Here is a 21,827-nt window from a genome sequence, read left to right on the forward strand (position 1 = left end):
CATGGAGGTTTCCAGGCTAGGGGTTGAATCAGAACTACAGCTGCCGGCCTACACCACAGTCACAGCAACTTGGGATCCGAGTGGCATCTGTGACCTACACAACGCTGGATCCTTAACCCCTGAGTGAGGCCAGGGATTGAAGCTGCACCCTCATGGATGCTGGTCAAATTGTTTCCACTGAGCCATGACGGGAACTCTGAAGTTGGCATCTTGATGAACCTAGGGGGCCTTGCTGTGGATAGAGGCCTGATTCCTCCCACTCCTGGCAGTACCAAGGTAGGAAGGCCCCTTCAGGATGCTTAGGGGCCCTGGCAGCCCAAGCTGGGAAGCCATAGCCTGGATGCTGCCTCTAGCCCAGAACTCTGGACATGACCAAAGAGAGACTAGTGGTCAAGGGCAGAGTTTGGGTGAATGCGCCAGACAATGCTCCATGAAGTTGGGGGCAAGTGAATTCTCCTGGGGTTCTCCTTGCTGCAGCAGGGCAGGAATGAGCTCCAAGGTGGGTCTGAAGGAGACATAAGCCTCCTAACCAGGAAGGATGTGGGTCTGGGGATAGTCCTGACAGGGGAGAGCTGAGCTGCAGTCCCATCCAGCCCGACTGTTCCCTCCAGCTCTGCCTCCCTCTGCCCCGCCCCCAGCCTCCCCTGCTTTACCTGCTCGCCCTGCAGGGCCTGGTGGATGGTGAGACTCCGGTTGTTGTGCATGGTGAACAGGATGGCTTTGCCTGTGTGGTTGAACCGGGGGGCTCCGGCCACATACACCCGCCCCTGCCCAGAGGACACGACCGACGTGACTGTGTACCCTGCCACAGGAGGAGACAGGCTGGTCTCTGGCTCTGGGTCCTCGCAGACCCTGCTGGGACTCGGCATGTGGCTCACAGCTGTGCTGGAGGGCTGGCCGCTGAAGGGAGCGCATTCAGAGCAGACAGGGCACAGCTGGGGAGGCCTGGACTGGGCGGGGCTTGGGGATGGGGTGGGGAGAACTCACTGTGCCCACCCACTACTGGTGGGCATCAAGGAACCAGGTGGGGCCACTCAAATGCACTGCTGATCTGGAACAGACACATCACCTGCTTCTCCTGTCTCACAGGTGAGCATGAGGGAAGAGGGAGAGAGGAGGAGGATTCGTGCTTCTTTTTATATTGGGTAGGCGTTGTTTTGGATCCCCACCGACTGTCTCTCTGGGGACAAACCAGTGTTCTCTTCACTGTCAGAACCCCCTGCTAAGGGGTCATTGAAAACTGAAGGGTCAGCTGTTCAGAGGCAAGGAACTGCTCCACTAGGGGCATTTAGGAGGGGTCTCAGGGATTCCTGCAGCCCCAAAGCTTTGCAGATTCAAAGGAAGCCTAAGCTTCTTTCAGTCCACAGGTACGCCCTCAAAACAGAGGGAAATGGAAGACCCAGGGGCTATTTGGGGAAAGGCTGCCAACCCATGTTCTCGGGACCTGTGCCCAATCACTGTGAATTTCGAACCACCCATCCATCTCTGGGGAGTGACTGCAGCATCTTCAGGTACTGCTCCTGAAAGTGGGGCCCTGGCAGGTGTGCAAAGTGGAGTCCCATGTTCTGCCAGCTTAGCTGGATACTGGATCCCAGTTTTTAGATGGACGTCAGGCCTTGCTGGCAGTTCCTGAGCTGTTTCTGGAAAGTGGATGTCTCCTTCTGCCGTGTGTGTGTGTGTGTGTGTGTGTGTGTGTGTTTAACATTCTCTCTCTGGTCTTACTGGTTGCTTCTAGAGCGGCTGTGGGATTCACAGAAAAGCTGATTCCATGGCTGGGAGGTGGGGTACTCTGGTTCCAGACACCCCATCTTTGACTCTTGGAAGTGTATTCTGGGAAATGGGGCTTGAAAGGTACATAGCGTGGGGATGTACTTAGCGCAGCCGTAAGTATGTGAGGGCGGGGTTAGGTTAGCCCCGTGGAGCTGAGATTTCTTCCTAGCTGAGCCCTCAGTGGCACTACTAAAAATATTCTCAATTGATCCTGGGTATATGTGGGCTTCCTCAGAATGAGGGACAGTGGTGGGGGGAGGGTCTTGGGGGCTGAACCTTCTAGGGGGATGCGTGGGCCGACTCTCAAAGCTCCAAGCAGTGCTAAGAGCTTCCGGCTTCCCAGCTGTCTGCTGGCTGTGGTTCCAGTTCCCATGCGGCTCTCTGACCGGCAGGGCCACCCTGAAAGCTGGACAGCCTCCCTCAAGGCCTGATAGGAGGACCCGTGGCCAGAAGTCTATAAGCCTCCCCAGTGTGGGGGCGGAGAGCCTCTCCCCAAGTCTCCTTCTCCAACTTCCCCCTCTCCCTTGGGGCACAGAGGGAGGAATCATCCAGAGATCCCAGACACTGCCCTCACTGAACAAGGGAGGAGGAGGAAAAGGGCACTCTCTCAGGACTCCTGCCCAAGGCCATGACCATGGTTAAGGCAAGACAGTCGGGCCTCATGAAGGCCCTTCATCCTGGCTCTACCCCACCAGCGTCTTCTGAGAGGAGGAGGATGGCCCTGCCGGGTCGAGGGTGGGGAGAATGAATATTCCACCTATTGCCCCTTCACAGATACCTTCCCCATCTCCCTACTGCTGACATGAAAAAGCTCAACCCCTTAACCTGGCATTCTAGGCCTCCTGCTGCAGCCTGGCCTCCCCTTCCCTCCCTTTCCCATTTCCATTGCTCCCTTCTGTGGCCACCCTGGTCTGCTTCCGTGTCCTGAATGCACCCGGCACTTCCCACACCTCCTTCCTATGTCTGGCCCTTCTTGGCATATTCAAATCTTTTCCTGCCTTGGAGACCTGGTGCAGACCCCAGCTCTGGCACACGGAGCCACAGTGTGCCAGCCCGCTGGGCCACAACCACTCACTCCCTGGGGCCCTGGCCATCGCTGACGTTATCTGCCCTATTATTTAGCACTGCACCTGTGCCCCTTACTTGGTGTCTTCACTGTGAGCATAATGCAACGCGGTGGACTCAAAGGAGTGCTGGCCTTCGTCCTTCTGACATCTTGCCTAGTGTGTGAGTGTATGCCGATCTCTCCCTCCTTTATTTGTGTTTGTATCTGAGCTCCTACCTCACCTGTGTTATAATTTCTCTGCACGTGTCTCTCCACAACTCCTACTGGCTGGGCAACAATGGAAGGGCAGGGGCTGTGTCCTGCGGACCATGAATTCTGACAGCATTGACCAGGTGTTCCTTACAGTCCAGGTTTCACAGCTGTTGGATTAAGTGGAACCCAGACCCTAGGGCGGCCCTGTTGTTGGCTGAGAACCCCAAGGCTGGGAATGGAAAATCAGGAAATTACAATGTGCGCAGCGTCACAGGCAGGGCGTGTGGCTGGAGAGCTGAGGGACAAAGGTGGGGCTAGGGTGGAGCATTAGGAGAAGATGGACCTGTGGATAAAGCCCCTGCCGAGTCTGGATGGCCCAGATTCACAGGGAAGTGGGCTCTGAGGCAGCATCAGTGATGAGCAACTTCACAGCTGGTAGACTTGGTTCTGAAACTCAGAAAGACCCACTGACAATGGGAGCCCTGGGCATGCAGCCCCTGCTACTTTGCCCTGGGTTAGCCTTTCAGAAAGGCCGGGGCAGATGGGCTTCAGCAAGGGGGGCCAGAGGTCTGCGCCTGCAGGAATAGAGGTAACTGGGATTTGGCGGGTTAGGGACTGCAGCTGGGAGGCAATGACTGCACCATCAGGGCAGTGATTCACACTTTTCTTTTTATGATTACCCTATGGGGCTTAATGGGAACCAGCCTCTGCCAGATTGTAAACCTTAACACATGAAAATATGTAGGTTCCTACTTGACCTGCATTTTGCCTTGGGGAGGCAGGCTCAGTGCGCTCAAACCTGAAAACACACAAACGACTAACTGCCTTACAGTCTAGAAGCATCTACTGAAACACATTTCAGGCCAGGGTGCACTGCTTGTCATTTTTTCTACCTACTTATTAAGAGCCTCTGAAGTGCCAGGCATGGTGCTGGGTGTGGTGGATGCCAAGCTGGAGAGGCAGTGGCCCCTGACTGTGCTTGAATCAGCATAGAATACGCACAGACATGCCCCTCATTTCGGGTGTGGGCCGGTCTGGATCCCCCAGGTCCCCTCTATGCCCACCAGCCATCAGCCACCCCTCAGCTCCAGGTCTTACCCAGGTACGCGCCATGGTTCTTGAGCTCCTCTGGGAACTCCTTCAAATAGGATTCGCGGAGAGGAATGACCTTCCCGCTGCTGGTCTCCTTCAGCACAGCTCCGTTCCAGTCATAGGCGCCAACGGCTCCCAGCAGAATCCCGTCCTGACGTTGGGGAGGGGATACACATCAGCCTGTGTCCCCGGGTGCCCCAGCCAGGAAGCCACACCAAGTCCTGAAACCAGGAAGCATCCGCTGCCCCCTTGGCCACCTTCTCCTGGGTTCATTATTTAATAGCTCAACTTTCAGCCAGGATTCTCAGCTTCTGAAGGAGCCATGGAGCTTCTTGCCCCATCCTATTCTTAGCATAAAATGGGTCAAGCTGATACCAAGCAAGGGATCTTGGGAAAGAAGGAATGTTCTAGTTACCATATCATCCGGCAATCCAATTCCTGGGTGTATATCCAGAGAAAACCATAATTTGAAAGATCTATGCACCCCAATGTTCACTGTAGCACTATTTACAATAGTTAAGACATGGAAGCAACCTAAATGTCCATCAACAGAGGAATGGATAAAGAAGATGTGATATATATAAATACATATATATATACACACACACACACACACACACATATATATATATATGATGGAATATTACTCAGCTATAAAAAAGAATGAAACAATGCCATTTTTTTTCTTTTTGCCTTTTCTATGACCGCTCCCACGGCATATGGAGGTTCCCAGGCTAGGGGTCGAATTGGAGCTGTAGCCACCAGCCTATGCCAAAGCCACAGCAACGCGGGATCCGAGCCACATCTGCAAACTATACCACAACTCATGGCAACACAGGATCCTTAACCCACTGAGCAAGGCCAGGGATCGAACCCGCAACCTCATGTTTCCTAGTCATGTTCGTTAACCATTACGCCACCAAGGGAACTCCGAAACAATGCCATTTGCAGCAACATGATGGACCTAGAGATTATCATACTAAGTGAAGTAAGTCAGATAAAGACAAATAGTATATCATTTACATGTAGAATGTTAAAAAAATAATACAAATGAACTTACAAAACAGAGACAGACTCAGAGACTTAGAAAAAAAAACTACAGTTAACAAAGGGGAAAGGTTGTTTGTGTGTGAGATAAATTAGGAATTTGGTATTAACATATACATACTACTATATATAAAATAATCAACAAGGACCTACTGCATAGCACAGGGAACTCTACTCAACATTCTGGAATACCTATGGGAAAAGAATCTGAAAAAGAATATATATGTAAATGTATAACTGAATCGCTTTGCTGTATATCTGAAACTAACACAACATTGCAAACCCACTGTATTCCAATATAAAATAAAAATAAGAAGGAATGTTCTAGAAAAAAACTCCAAATCCAGGACCAAAGTTCCATTCCATTTTGGGCTTCACAACTTCTCTAAGAAATCTCATCACCATCCCTTCCTTCTGACACTCCTTCAAGCGGTGTCCCTATGCCTTTCCTCCTTCCATGTTCCTTTGTAGTAACTGAGTTGGCTTCCCTGTGTGTAAATCCTACTTCTTCATTTTGTCAGTAAAAATTCACTGTGTGTCTGTTTTGTGCCAGACACTTGCTTGGTACTGGGGATATTGTCTCTACCCTCATGGAGCTCATAGATCCCAAATAAATTTACAAACAAACATAATACTTGCAAACTGTGATAAATGCCATGGTGAGGTTTAATTTAGATTGAGATGGGAGTCAGGAAAAGCGTTTTGAGCAAGCAATGCTAACCCTGACACCTGGAGGGATACAGGACAACCTATGCAAAGGCCCTGAGGTTGGAGAGAGTTCAGAGCCTTTGGCTTCAAGGAACCGAAAGCTGTCTGATGGCGCTGGAGCCCTGAGTGAGAGGAGCAGTGGCTCCCGAAGAGGCTGGACAGAGAAGGCAGGGCCACATTTATGACAGCCAGCACCCCAAAGGCAGGAGTTTGTCTTTAGTTGCAGGGTAAGCCGATGCTGTGATGTCTGGGCAGGAAGACGGGGAGCTCTGGCTCCTTGAGGGGAGGCCTCCAGGGTCATTTCCAGTGGACTGGGTCCGTTCACTCTCTGGACTGCCCCTGCACCTATGCCCCTGCCCAAACCATGCACATCAAGAAAGCACAGGAAGACAAAAGGCAAGCACTCAGAAGAGGAAGAGAAGAGACTAGGGACACTGAAGGGCTCAAGAAGGGGGTGACAGCAGGGAGGAGCCACCTTCCTGGGTCACCTTGGTAATCATGGGCCAGGGCATCCAGCTCTGCCACCCAGCTTTGGGCCCTAATGGCATAAGCCAGTGAAGTCCACCTTTCCCACTGAGCCCTCCCTTAAGCCCAGCTGATGGGTGGGATTTCAGGTCTCCCCCACCACGTGGGGCCCAAGGCACTCAATTTTTCCTTGCCCCCCAAAGTAATGGTGCCAATAGAAAAGTGTGACTCTGGCCTTGGGACAACCAGAGCCATAAGCACACAGGCTGCACCTAGGCACTGATTTCATTGGCAGTGGTGGAGGGGGCAAGATTGTGAGGCTTAATAAGCTAAGCTTCCTTTCCTCATCTCTGAGATGTCATTTTCAGAAGTAACATTGGCGTTATATAAGGATTAAAAAGCCCTCATATTCTAGAGGTAGAACTGACTGTTCAGACTGAATGTTTTTACAACTATAAATAAGCTGCTCTTGGGTGAGTCTGATGTGCCTGGTTGTGTTTAAAGTCACACTTTTTCATTAGCTTTCTCCCTCCTACTCTGTGTGCCTCAGCCTGGGAGAGTCAGACAATCGGCTGGGGCCTGGATCCCAGCCAGGGCTTCAGAGACTCGCTGCCAACACTCCTCGCACTTGGGGTGTGCTCCATTCTTTGCGGAATCCTTTCTCATCCAGTCACCCATTTGTGGGAGACCAGCAGGACAGATATTCATTATCTGCCCTAAACTAATGAGCACCCAGGGTTCAGAGAGGGAAAGGGGGTTGCCCAAGGTCACACAGCAAGTCAAGAGTCTCGGCTGGGACTTCAACCAGGAAGGGAGTTGGACAGAGGAGAAAATACCCATCTGCTTCCCCCAAAGTCCCTGGTTTCTGCTTCCAAAGCAATAGCAGACCAGGCTTCTCTGTTTCACTGGGAGGCCTTTGAAGATGACTGGCTGGCTTTGCAGATGAGCAGAAGCCTCTGCCATGTATTAAGAAGGGCTGGTTCAACCGGTGGGACCTGAGATTCAGCTGGGGGAGATCTGATGCCAACTCACCACATGTGGGGCTTGGGGATTCCATCGGGATTTCTGCATTTGGCAGCACCAGGCGGGGTGGGGGCTTCTGGGCTCTCACCTTGTGCCATTCTATCTGGCAGTGGCTGTAGGCTTGTGCTCCAAGTGGCAAGGCCCTTTCCTAAATGGGGTCTGCTAGGGTCTGGGGAGACCCCTGCTGGGGATGGGGTGCACTGTGAGGACTGGGTTGGCTGAGAGGGCAAGCCAAGGCCACTAAGGCAGGTCTTAGGTTGTCACAATCTTCTCCCAGCTGGGGGAGGCCAGATGTTTAAGAATTTGGAAAAAATCTGGATGTGGGGCCAAAATAGGGCCAAAGCTTTGAGAGAAGAAGCCAGACATGCAAACCCAGCTGGAAAACAAAGGGCAGGGCATTCTGGGGAAGAGCAATGACCCATGCTCCAGGCCTGGCATGGACTCCTGACTCATGGCTTCCTTTCCTAAGAAGCCACTGGGGCTCCCACCAGATATGATCAGATTGTGCCTGGGTGGCCTTGCACAAATGGACCCTTAGCACTTGCTGACTGTCTTGGTGCTCTGTGCAGAAATGAAGATGCAGGCTTGGTGGCCCTCAGAAGGTCCAAGGCCAAGTCCATGCCCTCGAGGATGACCTGTATCTGTACTTGCTAGATCTCAGCCCACCATCAGATCCTGCCTGCTCAGCTCTCAGCTGCCATCTGCCCTGCCCTGCTGAGCTGAGTGCTCCCCTGTGTGAGTTCTGGCCAGGGTCGGGCCATATCCCCAGCACAGGAAGTGACATAGTCTACAACAGTGGTTCCCAGCTGGGAGTGGTTTAGCTCCCCGGGCAATATTTGGCATAATAATGCTTGGACACAGTTTTGGTCATCACAGGTGGGGGTGGTGCTGGGGTTGCTATGGCTTTTGGTGGGTGGAGGCCAGGGATGCTGCTGAATACCCATCACGTTGCACAGGACAGCCCCACAGCAAAGAAGCCGCCCAGCCCAGGTGTCAACAGGTGGAGAATCCTTGGCCTGGGGGTTAGAGTCTGACCTCTGGTGTCAGACATTCCTGAGATCTACTTCTAGTTCCAAAGCTTCCAGCTGTGTGAACTTAGAAAAGTAGCCCCCTACTCCGCTGGTCCCCTCCCAGCCTAAGGGTCCTTAGCTGTAAATAGTTTTGTTGTGAGAACCAGCAGTTTGAATCCTTGGCAGCCAGTAAGGACTGGGTACACAGTAGCTCTTCTCATTCATTCATTCACCCATAAAGCACTTCCAGAGAGGCAGGAGTCAAAGAATCAGATCTCACAGGAAGTGGGGACCAGCTGAGGGGGTGGGTGCATAGTGGAGTTAGGAAAAGATTTTAAGAAAACGGTACTTATTAGGAAGTCTCAAAATGCACACTTCCAGTTCCAAGCCTCAAGATTTAATTCCCACACAGTTTTCAGACATCTGCTCAAAGATCGAGGTTCAGAGAGGTTAAATGATTTGCCTGAGGCCACACAGCCATGTGGTGCTTCCCTCTTGCCTGGCAATAGTGGAATGAGAACAGCAGATGCTAGTAGTTCTTGGCCCTGGAGGGCTGTGCACAGGGCTGTGGAGATGGCCCCTGGTGGTCCTGTGCACAGGGAGACCGCCTAGAGGGCACTGAGCCTCAGCCTCCTCCCCCAGCATCCCCCATGGCTCCCTCACCTGTCTGTCCATCACCAGAGTGACCTTAGAGAGGGCAGGACTCTTTCCAAGAGCCCCTTTTAAGGCAAACGCATCATTAAGAGGGTGGATTATGCTTTAACTAGTTGCTCAGATTCTCTCAGTAGAAGTCATGTTCTCAACAAGCCGAAGTGGAGCCTCAGGCAGGGATGAGTGCCTGGAGGTTTAGATGGGGTTGGGCAGGAAAGACCCAGAAACAGGAAAGAGGCCCCTGAATGCTTCTGATGCTGGAAGCCGGTGGCTGGGCTGTTGAGGAGGGGGCGTGGGGACAAGGGGTACACTGCACTTGACAGCTCTTTCCAGACCTGAGGGTTGGTTATTTCTGTTCACAGGTTCTGGAACAAGGCCCAGGAGTGGGCTGCTGGGCACCAGGGCACAGCCTGAGGACATGGGACTGGGCTTAAGAAGACCTTGATGAACCAGAAGTGATTATTTTTTTTGGCCAGGCCATGCAGCGGCTTGATGTGGGATCTCAGTTTCCAGACCAGGGACTGAATCCCCAGGCAAGGTGTGAAAGCACCGAGTCCTGACCATTACACCACCAGGTAACGCCCCAGAAGTGATTCTTGCCACCAGGAATCAACTGACAAACAGTCCAGAACAGCATGGCAACTACCATGTTTTGGCCTCATGGGGTGGGGACCTTAGAGACCCGACTGGCTTCCTGAGAGCTGGTGGGGCAAGAGTCCACGCTTAGGGCTAAGGGGGCCCAGGAGGGGTTTACAGCCTTCAGGCATCACCCCCTCATTTCACCATTATGGATGAGTTTCTTTTATTTTTGACTGAATCAGATATGCAAAACTAGTTCAAGTGCAAAACTCTTAGGAAAGATGACAACTTTAAGGCTTCAACGGCTAAGAACCTTGCACAATAGCCAGTTACCTTAGCGATCCCATCTGCAAACCCATGAGGGCTGGTGTAAAGTGTACAGGCTGGGGCTGTTGCCTGGGAGGTGTAATGGTCCTTGCTCCCATGGCCTGTTTCAAATCTAACTGAGGGCAGTTCCTGCTGGACCATCATGTGTCGTTTATTTATTTTTTTGTCTTTTGTCTTTTGAGTGCCACATCCGTGGCATATGGAGGTTCCCAGGCTAGGGGTCTAATTGGAGCCGTAGCCACTGGCCTACGCCAGAGCCACAGCAACACTGGATCCGAGCTGCGTCTGCAACATACACCACAGCTCATGACAACACCAGATCCTTAACCCACTGAGTGAGGCCAGGGATCAAACCCGCAACTTCATGGTTCCTAGTTGGATTCATTTCCGCTGCACCACAATCAGAACTCCTCCTGTGTCATTTAAAGGAAAAACGATCTGTTCTCATCTTGGGTGAGTGGCCAAGCCGCTCGCGTAGATGAGATCAACCCTAGTAAAACTGCTTCCTTCTGTAAATATTTGGTGTTAGGGAGATTTATGGAGTGCAGTGTAGAAGAGTCCATCACGGAGGGGGGCACTCCTGCAGCTCCATCCATCACCAGGGCATCAATTATTAATGGTCTTCTTCCTTCCTCCACACCTTCCCCTTGTGGCCCATGGGGATTATAGACCCGTAAGAGGTATAGATCCCTTCTGCAAGCTTCCTGGCAGATTCATGCAGCTTTTTCTTGGTTACCCAGCTTGACAGGGAGTTCATCACCTCAGCAGGTAGCCAGCGCTAATAGAAGCCACTCCAGCTCTTAGAGGCCTTTGCCTTCATTTCCGAATGCTAATGGAACCATTGGCTTACAGATTCATTTTAAAATTTGGTCAGGGATCCATAGCTGGTCTTCCTGATAGTAGTGTCCAGAATATCCCCTTTCTCTTTTTTTGCAAATCAGGACTAGAGTTTCCTGGGGCTCCTCTGACCTTTGGCCATCAGCCTGGGATGTGAAGCCTGGGGCCTGGGGCTTTGGCTCTTTTGGGGGCCGGGCAATGTCTTGGGCTCTGGTCCTTCCTTCCTCTTATGGCTGTTACCCTTCCTAACTTGAAGGCTGGTTTCCTTGTTAGGGAGATGGCAGCAGACCAGGCGATCAGACCCTGGGCCTTTCCTCTGCCATCTGTGACCATTCTACTGGGTCCTTCCCCAGGGGACTAAGGATCTTTCCTTCTGACATAGCTCAGCAGGCCCAGGGCAGCTGAAGACTCTTTCAGTACACTGGCAGGAAATAGATGTCTGAGGCTGTCTGTGGAGCATTGCCAGAGGATACAGATCCTGGGGCTCCCCCAGGAGATGGACTCACTTGGGCTCAGGATCTGTTCTGAGTAAAGTTGAAAGTCTGGGCTCTCCGGCCCCCTATCCCCAGAGAGGTCTGAGTGACCCAGGGACAGGACGGCTGTGACCAGTTATGATAGCATCAGTGGCCTGGCACTGAAAAACTTCTGTGCTCTAAAATAGCAACCCAATGGCCAGTCCTACAGCCAGATGGCCCACCATCATTGCACCATTCTTCTGGATTTGGAAGGATTTTATTTATTAAAAAAAATTTTTTTTAAGTTTTATTGAAGAGTCTCAAATGTAATCATTATCGCCCTCAAAGTCCTATCAGATAAAAACTTTCAGATGCCTGTCACCTGAAAACAAGACATGGGGTGAGAGAAGAACTGGGGACTGTAGCTACAGGGTGGGGAGAGGTACCACCTAATCCTGGGTCTCTCTGATTAGGGGAAAAGAGAGTTGAGCATGTGGAAGAAGCTGCATTGGGCGGCATGTGACCTTGACCTCAACAACAAGCTAAGGCTACTGGTTGACCCATTGATCCTGCAAGGATTCATGTTGCTTGACACACTCAGCTGCTTGGGCCTTCGTCAGAGTTCAGCTAAATGTCCCCAAATCACCGAAGCTTGTCTTAATCTCCCTTCTCTTTAGGTTCCCCGATTCCTGGGCACCCACAGATCACAGTAACAGAAGCAGAAGACTGAACTTACCATTTAAGAGTCTTTCTCCCTAACTAGGATCTTGAGCTGCTGTCAGCCGAAATGTCACCTTCACCTCTACCTACTTATTTATGCCTAGTGACTCACACAGGGCCTGGCACTCAGGGAGACGCTCAAAAAATGACCACGGGATTGAAGATGGAGCCAAGGGATATCTACCCTCTCTCATGGTCCCTGACATCACGACTGGTGCCTCATCTGTGCTCAGACTTCCCCCAGTCTTATGCTTCCTCTCTTCTGCTTGATGCAACCCATAGCTGCTGAAGTCCTGTCCTCCAAGGCCTGCCCAAGTGCCAGCCTCCCCAGGTCCTTCCCTGACACCCACCTCCCCTAGCCTGGGCTTCTCCTTCTGTAAGCCCCCGATGACATGCTGCCTTGATTAGCATTAGATGGGAAGCATTTCATAGTGGTTCCATTGAGTAGGGGCTCTCCACCAGGGGCTCCATGGATTGGGACTGGGGGGCCTCCTGAAGTTGTACACTGTGTCCAGGAGAAGTCTACAGTTTCTGTCATCCTACTCTCCAAGCTCAGGACTGCTGTTGTGCCTTGTTTGCAAGCTGACTCCTGTTTGGCAAGAATAATTTCCACTTCCCTTTGTTACCTTAGTTGCATTTGACAAATGCCTATTGGATTTAATGAAATCAAATTTCCTTGTTGCATTTTCTAATCAGCCCTGACCCCAGAGTCAGAAGACTAGGGCTAGTCCAGCCAGAGCATAGGACCTGCCATCTGACTTGTGCAAATGGATGCTCTCAGCCCTCCTGGTACCCGGCCCCTTACTGTCAAACTGAGAGCTCCTTGAGGGCCGAGCTCTCACCTCTGCACCTCTGGGGGTCCAGCACAGGGATCAGCACAGAAAAGCCACTGAAAAGATGTGACCACTTAAAATGGGACAACTGTTAGCACCTGCTGACTTTGCAGGGCTGTTTCTGAGCATGAAAGAGGAATTTAGGAATTTCCTGGAAAAATTTAGAATGCTCTGTACATATTACATGACTGCAATCAATATAGGGCAGTTATATTTATATCTTGCCATATTCAAGCGGGCATGAGAGAGTCCAGATGTAGCTCAGGAAACGCTGAGCGTGAGTGGAGTTTCTGTCCATCTGCCTGCTGTGTGCTATGCATCTGTCCCCCGCCCCTCCGATATAGGATCTGACTCAGAACCCCTTAGATTCGTCCGCTCTCATGGAGCCAGCTGCCTGTGTTGGGGGTGGAGAGTGTAAGAATAATATTTCTCTCACTTATGTCACTTTAGAAGGTCACTCAACCTTCCTGGGACGTGGCTTCTTTACCTGGAAACTGGGAACAAGGAATCCTGCCCCGTCCACCTCACAAAGAAGTTGGGAGAATTCAGTGGGTTAATGAAAGTGATACATACATGGGATGGACTGGCCGGCCTTTTCTGGCAAATTGGTGGGCATAAGTCCAATCCCATGGAGCCATGGATGCCAACTTAGAGGACACCTGTCTGTCCAAAGCATGCCCATAGGGGCACGTACCGCTATCGACCACACAGGCGATGACTGTGGTGCTCCAGGCAGGGCTATACTCCCCAGCTGCTTACTAAGTGAGCTCACAGGTATGGACACCTCTGGCCCGCTGGCAGTCCCTTGAGGGTGCAGCCTCATCTTGAGAACCAGAACCAGGGAAAGCATGTGCCCCAGACACAACATGATGTGTGTGACAGCTCATGACCGCCTGGGACCTCTGCAATGTGCCACCAAATCCGCATGTGGGCCGCCTGCCGGAGCACATCTGGTCCATCTGGAGACCCTGCCAACACCGATGCAGGGCCGTGCCTATACACACAGGCTACCTCAGGCATGCAGGGCACTAGTAGAGCCCAGGCAAGTGGTTTGACCTAGTTTTTGCACAAGGCTCTGTGGACTGAAAGGGACCCTTGGTCCTAGACGGAGGGAGGGCTTGAGACAGCTTATCATAAGTCTGATGACCTTGACTTCCCTCTTCCAGCTAAAGAACATGCGAGGCAGAGAGACCCCAAGAAAGACAACCCAGGAACAGCGGGCTAACAACCTGGAGAGCTGGGAAGGGTGTGTGGGTGGGAGGGCAACTCTAGACCCGTCCTTACCTCCACCACGTGAGAGGAAAAGCCCGTTTGAGACATCTCCAGCCCGAAGGAGGTTTCGTTCTTATTCGTGCCTGAAGCAGGGATAGAAAGTTGTCAGCTCTGCACCTGATTTCTTAGCCCAGACAGACCTGCAGCTCAATCCCCAGTGCCTGTGGCATGAAGCACCCTTAGCGAGGTAAGAGGGGCCCCGGGGAGTCTGAGCTCATCTGCCCCAGCAGCAGGCACCTTCCTGGTGGCCACGTAGGTTTATTATTAGTAGCCCTTTTCCCTTCTGAAAAAGGCTTAGGACACAGGGCACGCTTACTGTAAGACTGTCAAAATGGGGGAAAGATCCAGAAAAGTGCATGGAAAGAAACAGTCTACATTTTTGGCAAGAAATGGAATTTCCCACTTTGTGCATTCCTACTAGTCACCAGATTTGGTTCCAGATGCCTCTGGATGGTCCCCAAATATCGAATCGACCCTTTGGAGGGAGACCTGTCACCACCACAGATTTGTGCAAGGAATCCCATGTGTGCTGAAAGCCCTTCCCTGCAGCGTGTCAGAGGAGCCAATGTTCTCGTCACGCAAGGCCACTGTTTCAAGAATAAATGTGCTGATTTATTTAATTCCAGGGTGAGTGTCGAACTCAGGTTCACACTTTGTATTCCTTTATCATCATTTATGAAGGTGTTTTTTTTTTTTTTCTCTTTTCCTGTGTCTGCAGCTCGTCATTTCCAATGCAGAGCTGACTGCTCAGGCTCTGGGATAGGATGCTGGCCTCTATCTCTTTTGGCAATTGTCCCATACATGGCAAGGGCCCCTCTATGGCAATATAAGGTGCAAATGAGGTCTGTGCAAATCACCTCTGGAGTCTGAAGCATAAGGAGAGAAGCCGTTTGCGGGAACCCTGCAAAAAGCTCTCTCCATGGTGGGGGAGGCAGTGGGACACAGAGTGAGCATTTCAGCTGTGGAGAGGGGCTCCCCCGGGCTCAACTAGGGTTGCCAGATAAAATACAGACACTCAGTTAAATTCAAATTTCAGATAAACAACAAATGGATTTTTAGTATGTTTGCCGCGAAAAGGGTATTTTACAGTTGCTAAATCTGGGAACCCTCCTTCAAACCCCAATTCCTTCCCAAGCTGTGGGAGCTCTGGCAAGTCCTTTAGTCCCTCTGAGCTGCAGTTTCCTGTAGGGTAAAAGGCTGTTTGGAAAGTGCATAGCCTCAGGGCCAGCACAGGACCACTCAGGTGTTGGCGTTTATCACTGAGGGAGGACTACTGGGAAAACCATCCCATCCCATGGGGCTGCATTTTGCTCTGGGGGCTTCACTTGCCACGAGCCCTGGAGTTTGGACCCCTCTCGGTGAAGCATCGCTCACCTTCCAAGCTGAAGATCCTGTCCCCCAGGGCATCGACAATGTCCTTCAGGGCTGCCTCGTCCGTGACATTGAAAAAGTGCTTGTCATCCGGGTCACTGGCGATGTACTTGATTTCATTTAGAAAAGCTTCTGGGTTGATCCCCCTGCGGTTGTAGTAGCCCAGGACCTGCCAGAAAACAGGGGCAGGGGCGACAAAGCAGGACATAGCACAGACCTCCGCACACACCCATGGCCCTGGACCCTGGGTGGGCTGGAGCCCCCATCCTAAGTTGGGGTTCTCAGTGTTGGGAAGCTTGGGGTTTTTCCCTAGTTTTCTGAGGGTTCAGAACCTCCCTGGCAACAGAGGGAAAAAAAAAAAATACCCACAACTGTTGTGGATAAACCTGGGCAATATAGAAAGAAGATTCTCAACTGCTTTTTAGGAGACGGTGTAGCAAGGAGAGCCCCATTTGAGGGCCTGGATAGCTAGTTCACTGCCCAGAAAACGCCCCTCCCCCTGAGTCCCCAGGGGGTTGATGGCAAAGCCTCTAGAAGATGGGTAGGGGCAAGAGGGGTGGGATGGGACTCACGGCCACAGCATATCTGGTCACGTTGTCCTTCTCACTTTGCTGGATCACTTTCTCCAGGTCCGGGCTGTCGTGGGACTCCCCATCCGTAATGACAATCATCACCTTCTTGGCCCCTTTCCTTCCGCCCTTCTGGAAAGCCTCTGAGCTGGAACCAGAGCACGGGGGAGGGTCACAGAGGGAGGCGGGGACTGGGTAGTCTCTGAAGCCAGGGCCAAGCCTCCAGGCAACCCAACAGGTGTTGGGACCACGAATCTCAGAAGAAGCTGAATGGAGAAGCCCAGACTACTCATTCGCCAGCTGCTCAAATGGGTCTTAAGTCTGCTTGTCTTTAAAAAGCCCCTCTAGAGTCCTGACTAAGCTGTTTTGGGCAAGCAGAGGGGAAGGGGTGTGTCTGGGAGGGGAGTTCAGGGTCAGGTGGAGACCTTTAGAGGCTCTAATTTCATGGTTCGAAAACCCAGCCACATATTAGAATCACCTGGAGAGTTTAAAAAAAAAAAATACCCAGGCTTCTCCTGGACTCAGGAAATCAGAATCTCTGGAGCATGGCCTGGGCCCTGGTATTTTCCACAAGTTCCAATGGACCTCAGAGTTGAGAACCACTTCCCTAGGTTCTGAAAAGCTGATGTGCCAGAGCAAACCAACACTTAAAAAACACCAAGCCACAAAACATGTGTGATAAAGCCTGACAAAGTTCGGATTTTTCCCAGAAGAACTACTTTGATTTTATTTGGGGGACTATTAAATATCAAATTCGATGACAAACGTGTCTCTTCTCACTTTTTATTTTGTTTTCGGTGGCTGGAGCAGGTGCTTGGCCTGCCTACTGGGCACTCTAGCCAGGGGCCAGAGGGCTTGCACGCTGTGGAGAGACTCCTGCAGCTGGCAACCTATGAAGTGGGAAAAACTGGCTTCTGAGCCACCGCTGGCTCTTGATGCCTGTGTGGCCAACTCTCCTTCAGACCACAAGGTTCTGAATTTTCCAATAAGGACCTGAAAATGAATGCTACCCTTAGACCCTACAGCGAATCCTCATGGGTCTGACCCACAAATTTAAGCATCACAATGTCAGGTTAAATCCCATCTCGGAGCCCCAAGGCTTTGGTTACCAGAGGTGTCTTTTACACGGCAAGATGATGAGCATGATTTAAAAGTTGAAGAATTCACAAACCTTGGAATAATTTAGGTCAGAGCATCTTTAAACCACCAGTTAAGAGAAACAGACCATCTGCCATTCTCTTAGCTATTCTATGATATTCTGGATATGCTGGCTTAAAAAACCCCTCTAATTTTAGTATGAGGTGTGGACTGAAGGGGGGCAGAGGCACACTCAACCTAATAGAGAATATTTTGGACTTAAGCCTAATCCAGTGGAGGAAGAATGCTGCTAGTCCCTCAAAGGAGAGTCTAGGTGCTTCCACGACCTCACTGGAGGACCAGGTCCAGGAGTAAAATTCCATGAGAAAAAGTATGGCAAGCGGAAAACAGGCTTTATTACATATGGAGCCAAGGAAAATTTCAGGATCATATTTCCATAGAGTAGAATGGTGTGAATATCTGTAAGAATTTGTAAGAGCGTAAATATTGGCATGAATCATCAGATTTAAAACAGTGAATTTGTATTATGTAAAAGACTTGGATTTGTTGCTTTGTAAATCAGACTATGAATTCCTAGAGGGCAGTAAGAGCTTTATACTCAGGACAGGTCCCATGTACCTGGAAGCCAGCCTGTGACCTGGTGGAAAAAGCAGGTCATATTGCATCTCCTTTCTGCTCAAAAGCTGCCCTGGCTCCCATTTATCCCAGGTCCTGATAATGCCCACAGACCCTTGGTGATCCCTCTGCGCCCTTCTCCTGCTGATCCTGGGACCACCAGGCATGCTCCTGTCTTAAGGCCTTTGTCCGAGCTGCCCCCTTTCCAGGAACCTCTCCCGCCAGGCACATACATGACCAGCTTCCTCACCTCCTTCGAGTCCCCACTCAAACAAACGGAAGCCTTCCCTGACTACACTGCAAATGCTGATTAAATACCTGCCCTCTCAAACCTGCCTGACTCATTTTCCCGGTTCTACCCCCCACACCCACCCCTGTAGCTTGTATCACCCTCTAGCATGTTATACTATTTGTGCGGGTTGTTGTTGTTGTTGTTTTGTTTTGTTTTTGTCTTTTGTCTTTTTAGGGCTGCACCCGCGGCATATGGAGGTTCCCAGGCTAGGGGTTGAATTGGAGCTACAGCTGCCAGCCTACACCACAGCCACAGCAATGCAGGATCCAAGCCATGTCTGCCACCTACACCACAACTCACGGCAACATCGGGATCCTCAACCCATTGAGCAAGGCCAGGGATCGAACCCGAAACCTCATGGTTACCTGTCAGACTCGTTTCCGCTGCGCCATGATGGGAACTCCTGTTTTTTTTTTTTTTTTTTTTTATTTGTCTGCCTCACCCTCTAGAATGTCAGCTTCACAGGGGCAGGGCATTTATCTGATCTCTATCCCTAGTGCCTAAAACAATGTGAAGCACATAGCAGGTGCTCAATAAGAAGTGTCACATGAATGAAGGTGGAATCATACCACTGTCCTGACCCCTCCCCCCAGAGCCACACTTGGCTGCCAGATTCACCCACATTGAGCATCTCATAACATTCTTGCCCTCAAGAGCTTTCAGGGGCCACTCATACCTGTCTTAGGCACAATGTTATCACTCTCACAATCTTTGCGGCTGCAGGGCTCACTACCCCCCCAGCATGGACCATGGTTACAGCATGGCTTTGAACATAAACATTCCTCCATTTCCCTCTCCTCCACCCTTATCAGGGCAGAATGTCTTTGGTGGAATGTCTTCTCTCCAACTCTCCGTCCTAGAATCCTGGGGTCTTCCCAGGACAGGCCAAATACCCCCCATCTTGGCAGTCCTCCCTGGCCCCTCCCTCTTTCATCCTCAGTGAGTTGGGCTGATGTTTACCAGAGCTCCTCTATAAGCCAGTGGGCATGGGTTACCATCCTTACAACCCCTCAAGTCCATGGCCTGGATCTTTGCATTTTAGTAGGTGTACAGAAAAACATGCCTTATGAATAGCCGAGTAAGGAGGGAAAACCTTTTACCTTAAAAGGCACCAGCTGGGAGTTCCCCTTGAAGCGCAGAGGAAACGAATCCAACTAGTATCCCTGAGGATGCGAGTTCAATCCCTGGCTTTGCTCAGTGGGTCAGGGATCCAGCATTGCCGTGAGCTGGGGTGTATGTTGCAGACTCGGCTTGGATCCCGAGTTGCTGTGGCTGTGGCGTAGGCTGGCAGCTGTAGCTCTGATCCAACCCTAGCCTGGGAACTTCCATATGCCGCGGGTGCAGCTCTGAAAAGCCAAAAAAAAAAAAAAAATTGTAATTTGGGGCCCAGATTTGGCAGGCCGGGAAGTTCAGTTTCACAGTTCACTTAACATGCAGATTGCATACCTCAGCAGTGCTCATGAGTCACAGTGGTTCAAACTACAAGGTAAGTCACACACTTATACTTGGCCTGGGGGAGATGGGCTGTGAAATGAGACAGAAACTGTGGCTCTGTCCCTGTGGAGTCAGTTGGCTTCACACTGATAGCTCAGTGGGCGTGGGCTTCCTCTGTTCCCCAGCTGTTACTCAGGGGTCTGCTTGGGGGATCTCAGGGGCTCACCATCATGGCGATGAAACTGCAAAAAGGACCCATTTCTCATGAGGGTGAGTAAGAGCTGTCTTTACACAGAAAGATGCTCTTTTAGGAAAAAAGCTTGAGCCAGTCTATCAGCGAACAGAAATACGCTGGTGGAGCAGTAACTTAATCATAAATAGCAGTAACTTAATCATAAATAGTTGTGAAGTTGGAAAAAAATCTTTTGACTAGATGAAGTCATGTTACTACTAAATACCTCTCACATTTAATTCTGTTAAACACATTGACTAGCCCCATGTGAGGTGGGATTATAACGTTATGGGACTGTGGTCTCAGTGAACACAGCAGAGCTCACATCTGTAGGCGTAAAATATATACATTTAACATCTAAATGCCTTGGACATGGTCATCTTAGGAGTTTAAGCCACAGCTGGAAAGATCTTGGGAAACTGCCTTGAAAATCATTCTCTGATTTCAGTGGGGATGAGCACAGTGTCCTGAGTGATGGCAGAGGCATTGGAATAAGCGCGTAACTCACTGTCTGGAAGCCTAGAGATAGCGTTCATTATTGTTAACTAAGTTTTGGTTGGATGTTGAGGGAACCAGCCTCATTAGTCTATAATCTCAGCATGTTTAACTATGTTCTTCACATTCCACTGAGAACAAACACCCCTCAAGAAGATTCTTGTCTCATACAACACACACACACTTTTTTTTTTTTTTAAATAGCTGCACCCCCAGCATACGGACGTTCCTGGGCCAGGGATTGAATCCAAGCCACAGGTACAGCAATGCCAGATCCTTTAAACCGCTGAGTAGGGCCAGAGGTCGAACTCTAGCCTCTGCCAGCAACCCGAGTTGCTGCAGTCAGATTCTTAACCCACTATGCCACATCGGGAACTCCCAACTCACAAACTTTTTACTGCGTCTCTGTATAGAATGTATGTCCCAAAGTTGGCTGCAGAAATATCCCCCAACCCCCAAATGCTCTTCTGTAATGCGGCCTTGACATTCCTCCACCAAGGGAAGAAAGTTAAATTCTCTTCCCCTTGAGCCTGGGGTGGCTTCAGTGACCTGTTCAATCAAGAGTCAGTGGCAGAATTTATATTCTGGGGCCTCTGCAGCTAGGTCACAAGCAGTCTCAGAGTTCCTGCGTGGGTCTCTTAGAAAACTCGCTCTTAGGATTCTTCCTCTCAAAGTCCACCTGCCATACAGTTAGCAAGCCAAGCCACACTGTCATGTGTGCGTGCTCAGATTGCCAGCATCAGCTGAGCTCCCAGCTAACAGCCCGCATCCACTGCCGGCCATGTGAGTGTGACAATCTGGATGTCCAGTCCAGTCGAACCTTCAGATGACAACGGCTCCAGCTGACACTGGACTTCAACCACATGAGAGAACATAAGACAGAACTGACCAGCTGAGCCCAGCCCAATGCCAAGAACTTTGAGGGATTAATTAATGACAGCCTCTTAAGACACTCAACTTTGTGGGGAGTTGCTACATAGCAACAGAAAACTAGAACGGTATCTGAGATTTAGAAACATTAATTTTTCTTTTTTACCGAGCAAATTCAATGCCAAATGCCGTCCGGGTCTCTGTTCCTCCTCTCTGCTCGATGTGGCTGGCAGCTTCCACCACATCTTTTACAGACCGGTAGTCATTGAGGTGAAATTCATGGACCACATCTTCTCCGTACTGAACAACTCCAACCTGTGAATCAGAGGAGAGGGCAACATCTTGACCCCTGAGGGCTGGCCCTCTGGTGGTGAGGCTCCCTGGTCATCTGTCTGGGACTGTTCAGGAGTGAGGAGGCTGAGGACCTTCCCAAGGGAGAGGAACTAGTAGGAAGGGAAGCAGGTTCTGCAAAGTTCTGGGAATGAATGGACGGCCTGGTGAAACCAGTGGGAGGGGCATATCCAGAGAGAAGACGATGATAGAAAGAAAGGCCCAGCAGATTAAGTTTCTTATTTAAAAAGACAAAAATTGTGCATAGAATTGAAGCCTAAAATCGTTAAGAACAGCATAGGTAGAGGGCATCGTTCACCAAAGTCTGGAACTTAGATTCTTTCAAATTTGGAAAAGAAGTTTGAAATATTCAGTTTGGTTCAAAATAAGCCAAAACCTTAAAGACCTATGGTATGGACTAGAATGATAAACTGTTTCTATTGGATGGGCCCGCAGACTTTATTCCGTACAAGT

At 50.6% G+C, this 21,827-nt stretch overlaps 1 protein-coding gene across 3 annotated transcripts in view; it reads right to left on the reverse strand.

The window, feature by feature from the left end:
* ITGA11 (integrin subunit alpha 11) overlaps positions 1-21,827 on the reverse strand; it is a 123,886-nt gene that overhangs the window by 31,023 nt on the left and 71,036 nt on the right. For all 3 annotated transcript variants that reach the window (XM_047767163.1, XM_047767161.1, XM_047767162.1), the window contains exons 7-12: positions 21,190-21,338; positions 15,991-16,135; positions 15,422-15,587; positions 14,060-14,130; positions 4,127-4,271; positions 654-802 (exon numbers count right to left, since the gene is read on the reverse strand). In XM_047767163.1, the coding sequence (XP_047623119.1) occupies positions 654-802; positions 4,127-4,271; positions 14,060-14,130; positions 15,422-15,587; positions 15,991-16,135; positions 21,190-21,338 (825 nt within the window). The remainder of the gene's footprint in view (positions 1-653; positions 803-4,126; positions 4,272-14,059; positions 14,131-15,421; positions 15,588-15,990; positions 16,136-21,189; positions 21,339-21,827) is intronic.

The sequence above is a fragment of the Phacochoerus africanus genome, chromosome 2, assembly GCF_016906955.1.
Source record: "Phacochoerus africanus isolate WHEZ1 chromosome 2, ROS_Pafr_v1, whole genome shotgun sequence".
NCBI lineage: Eukaryota > Metazoa > Chordata > Mammalia > Artiodactyla > Suidae > Phacochoerus > Phacochoerus africanus.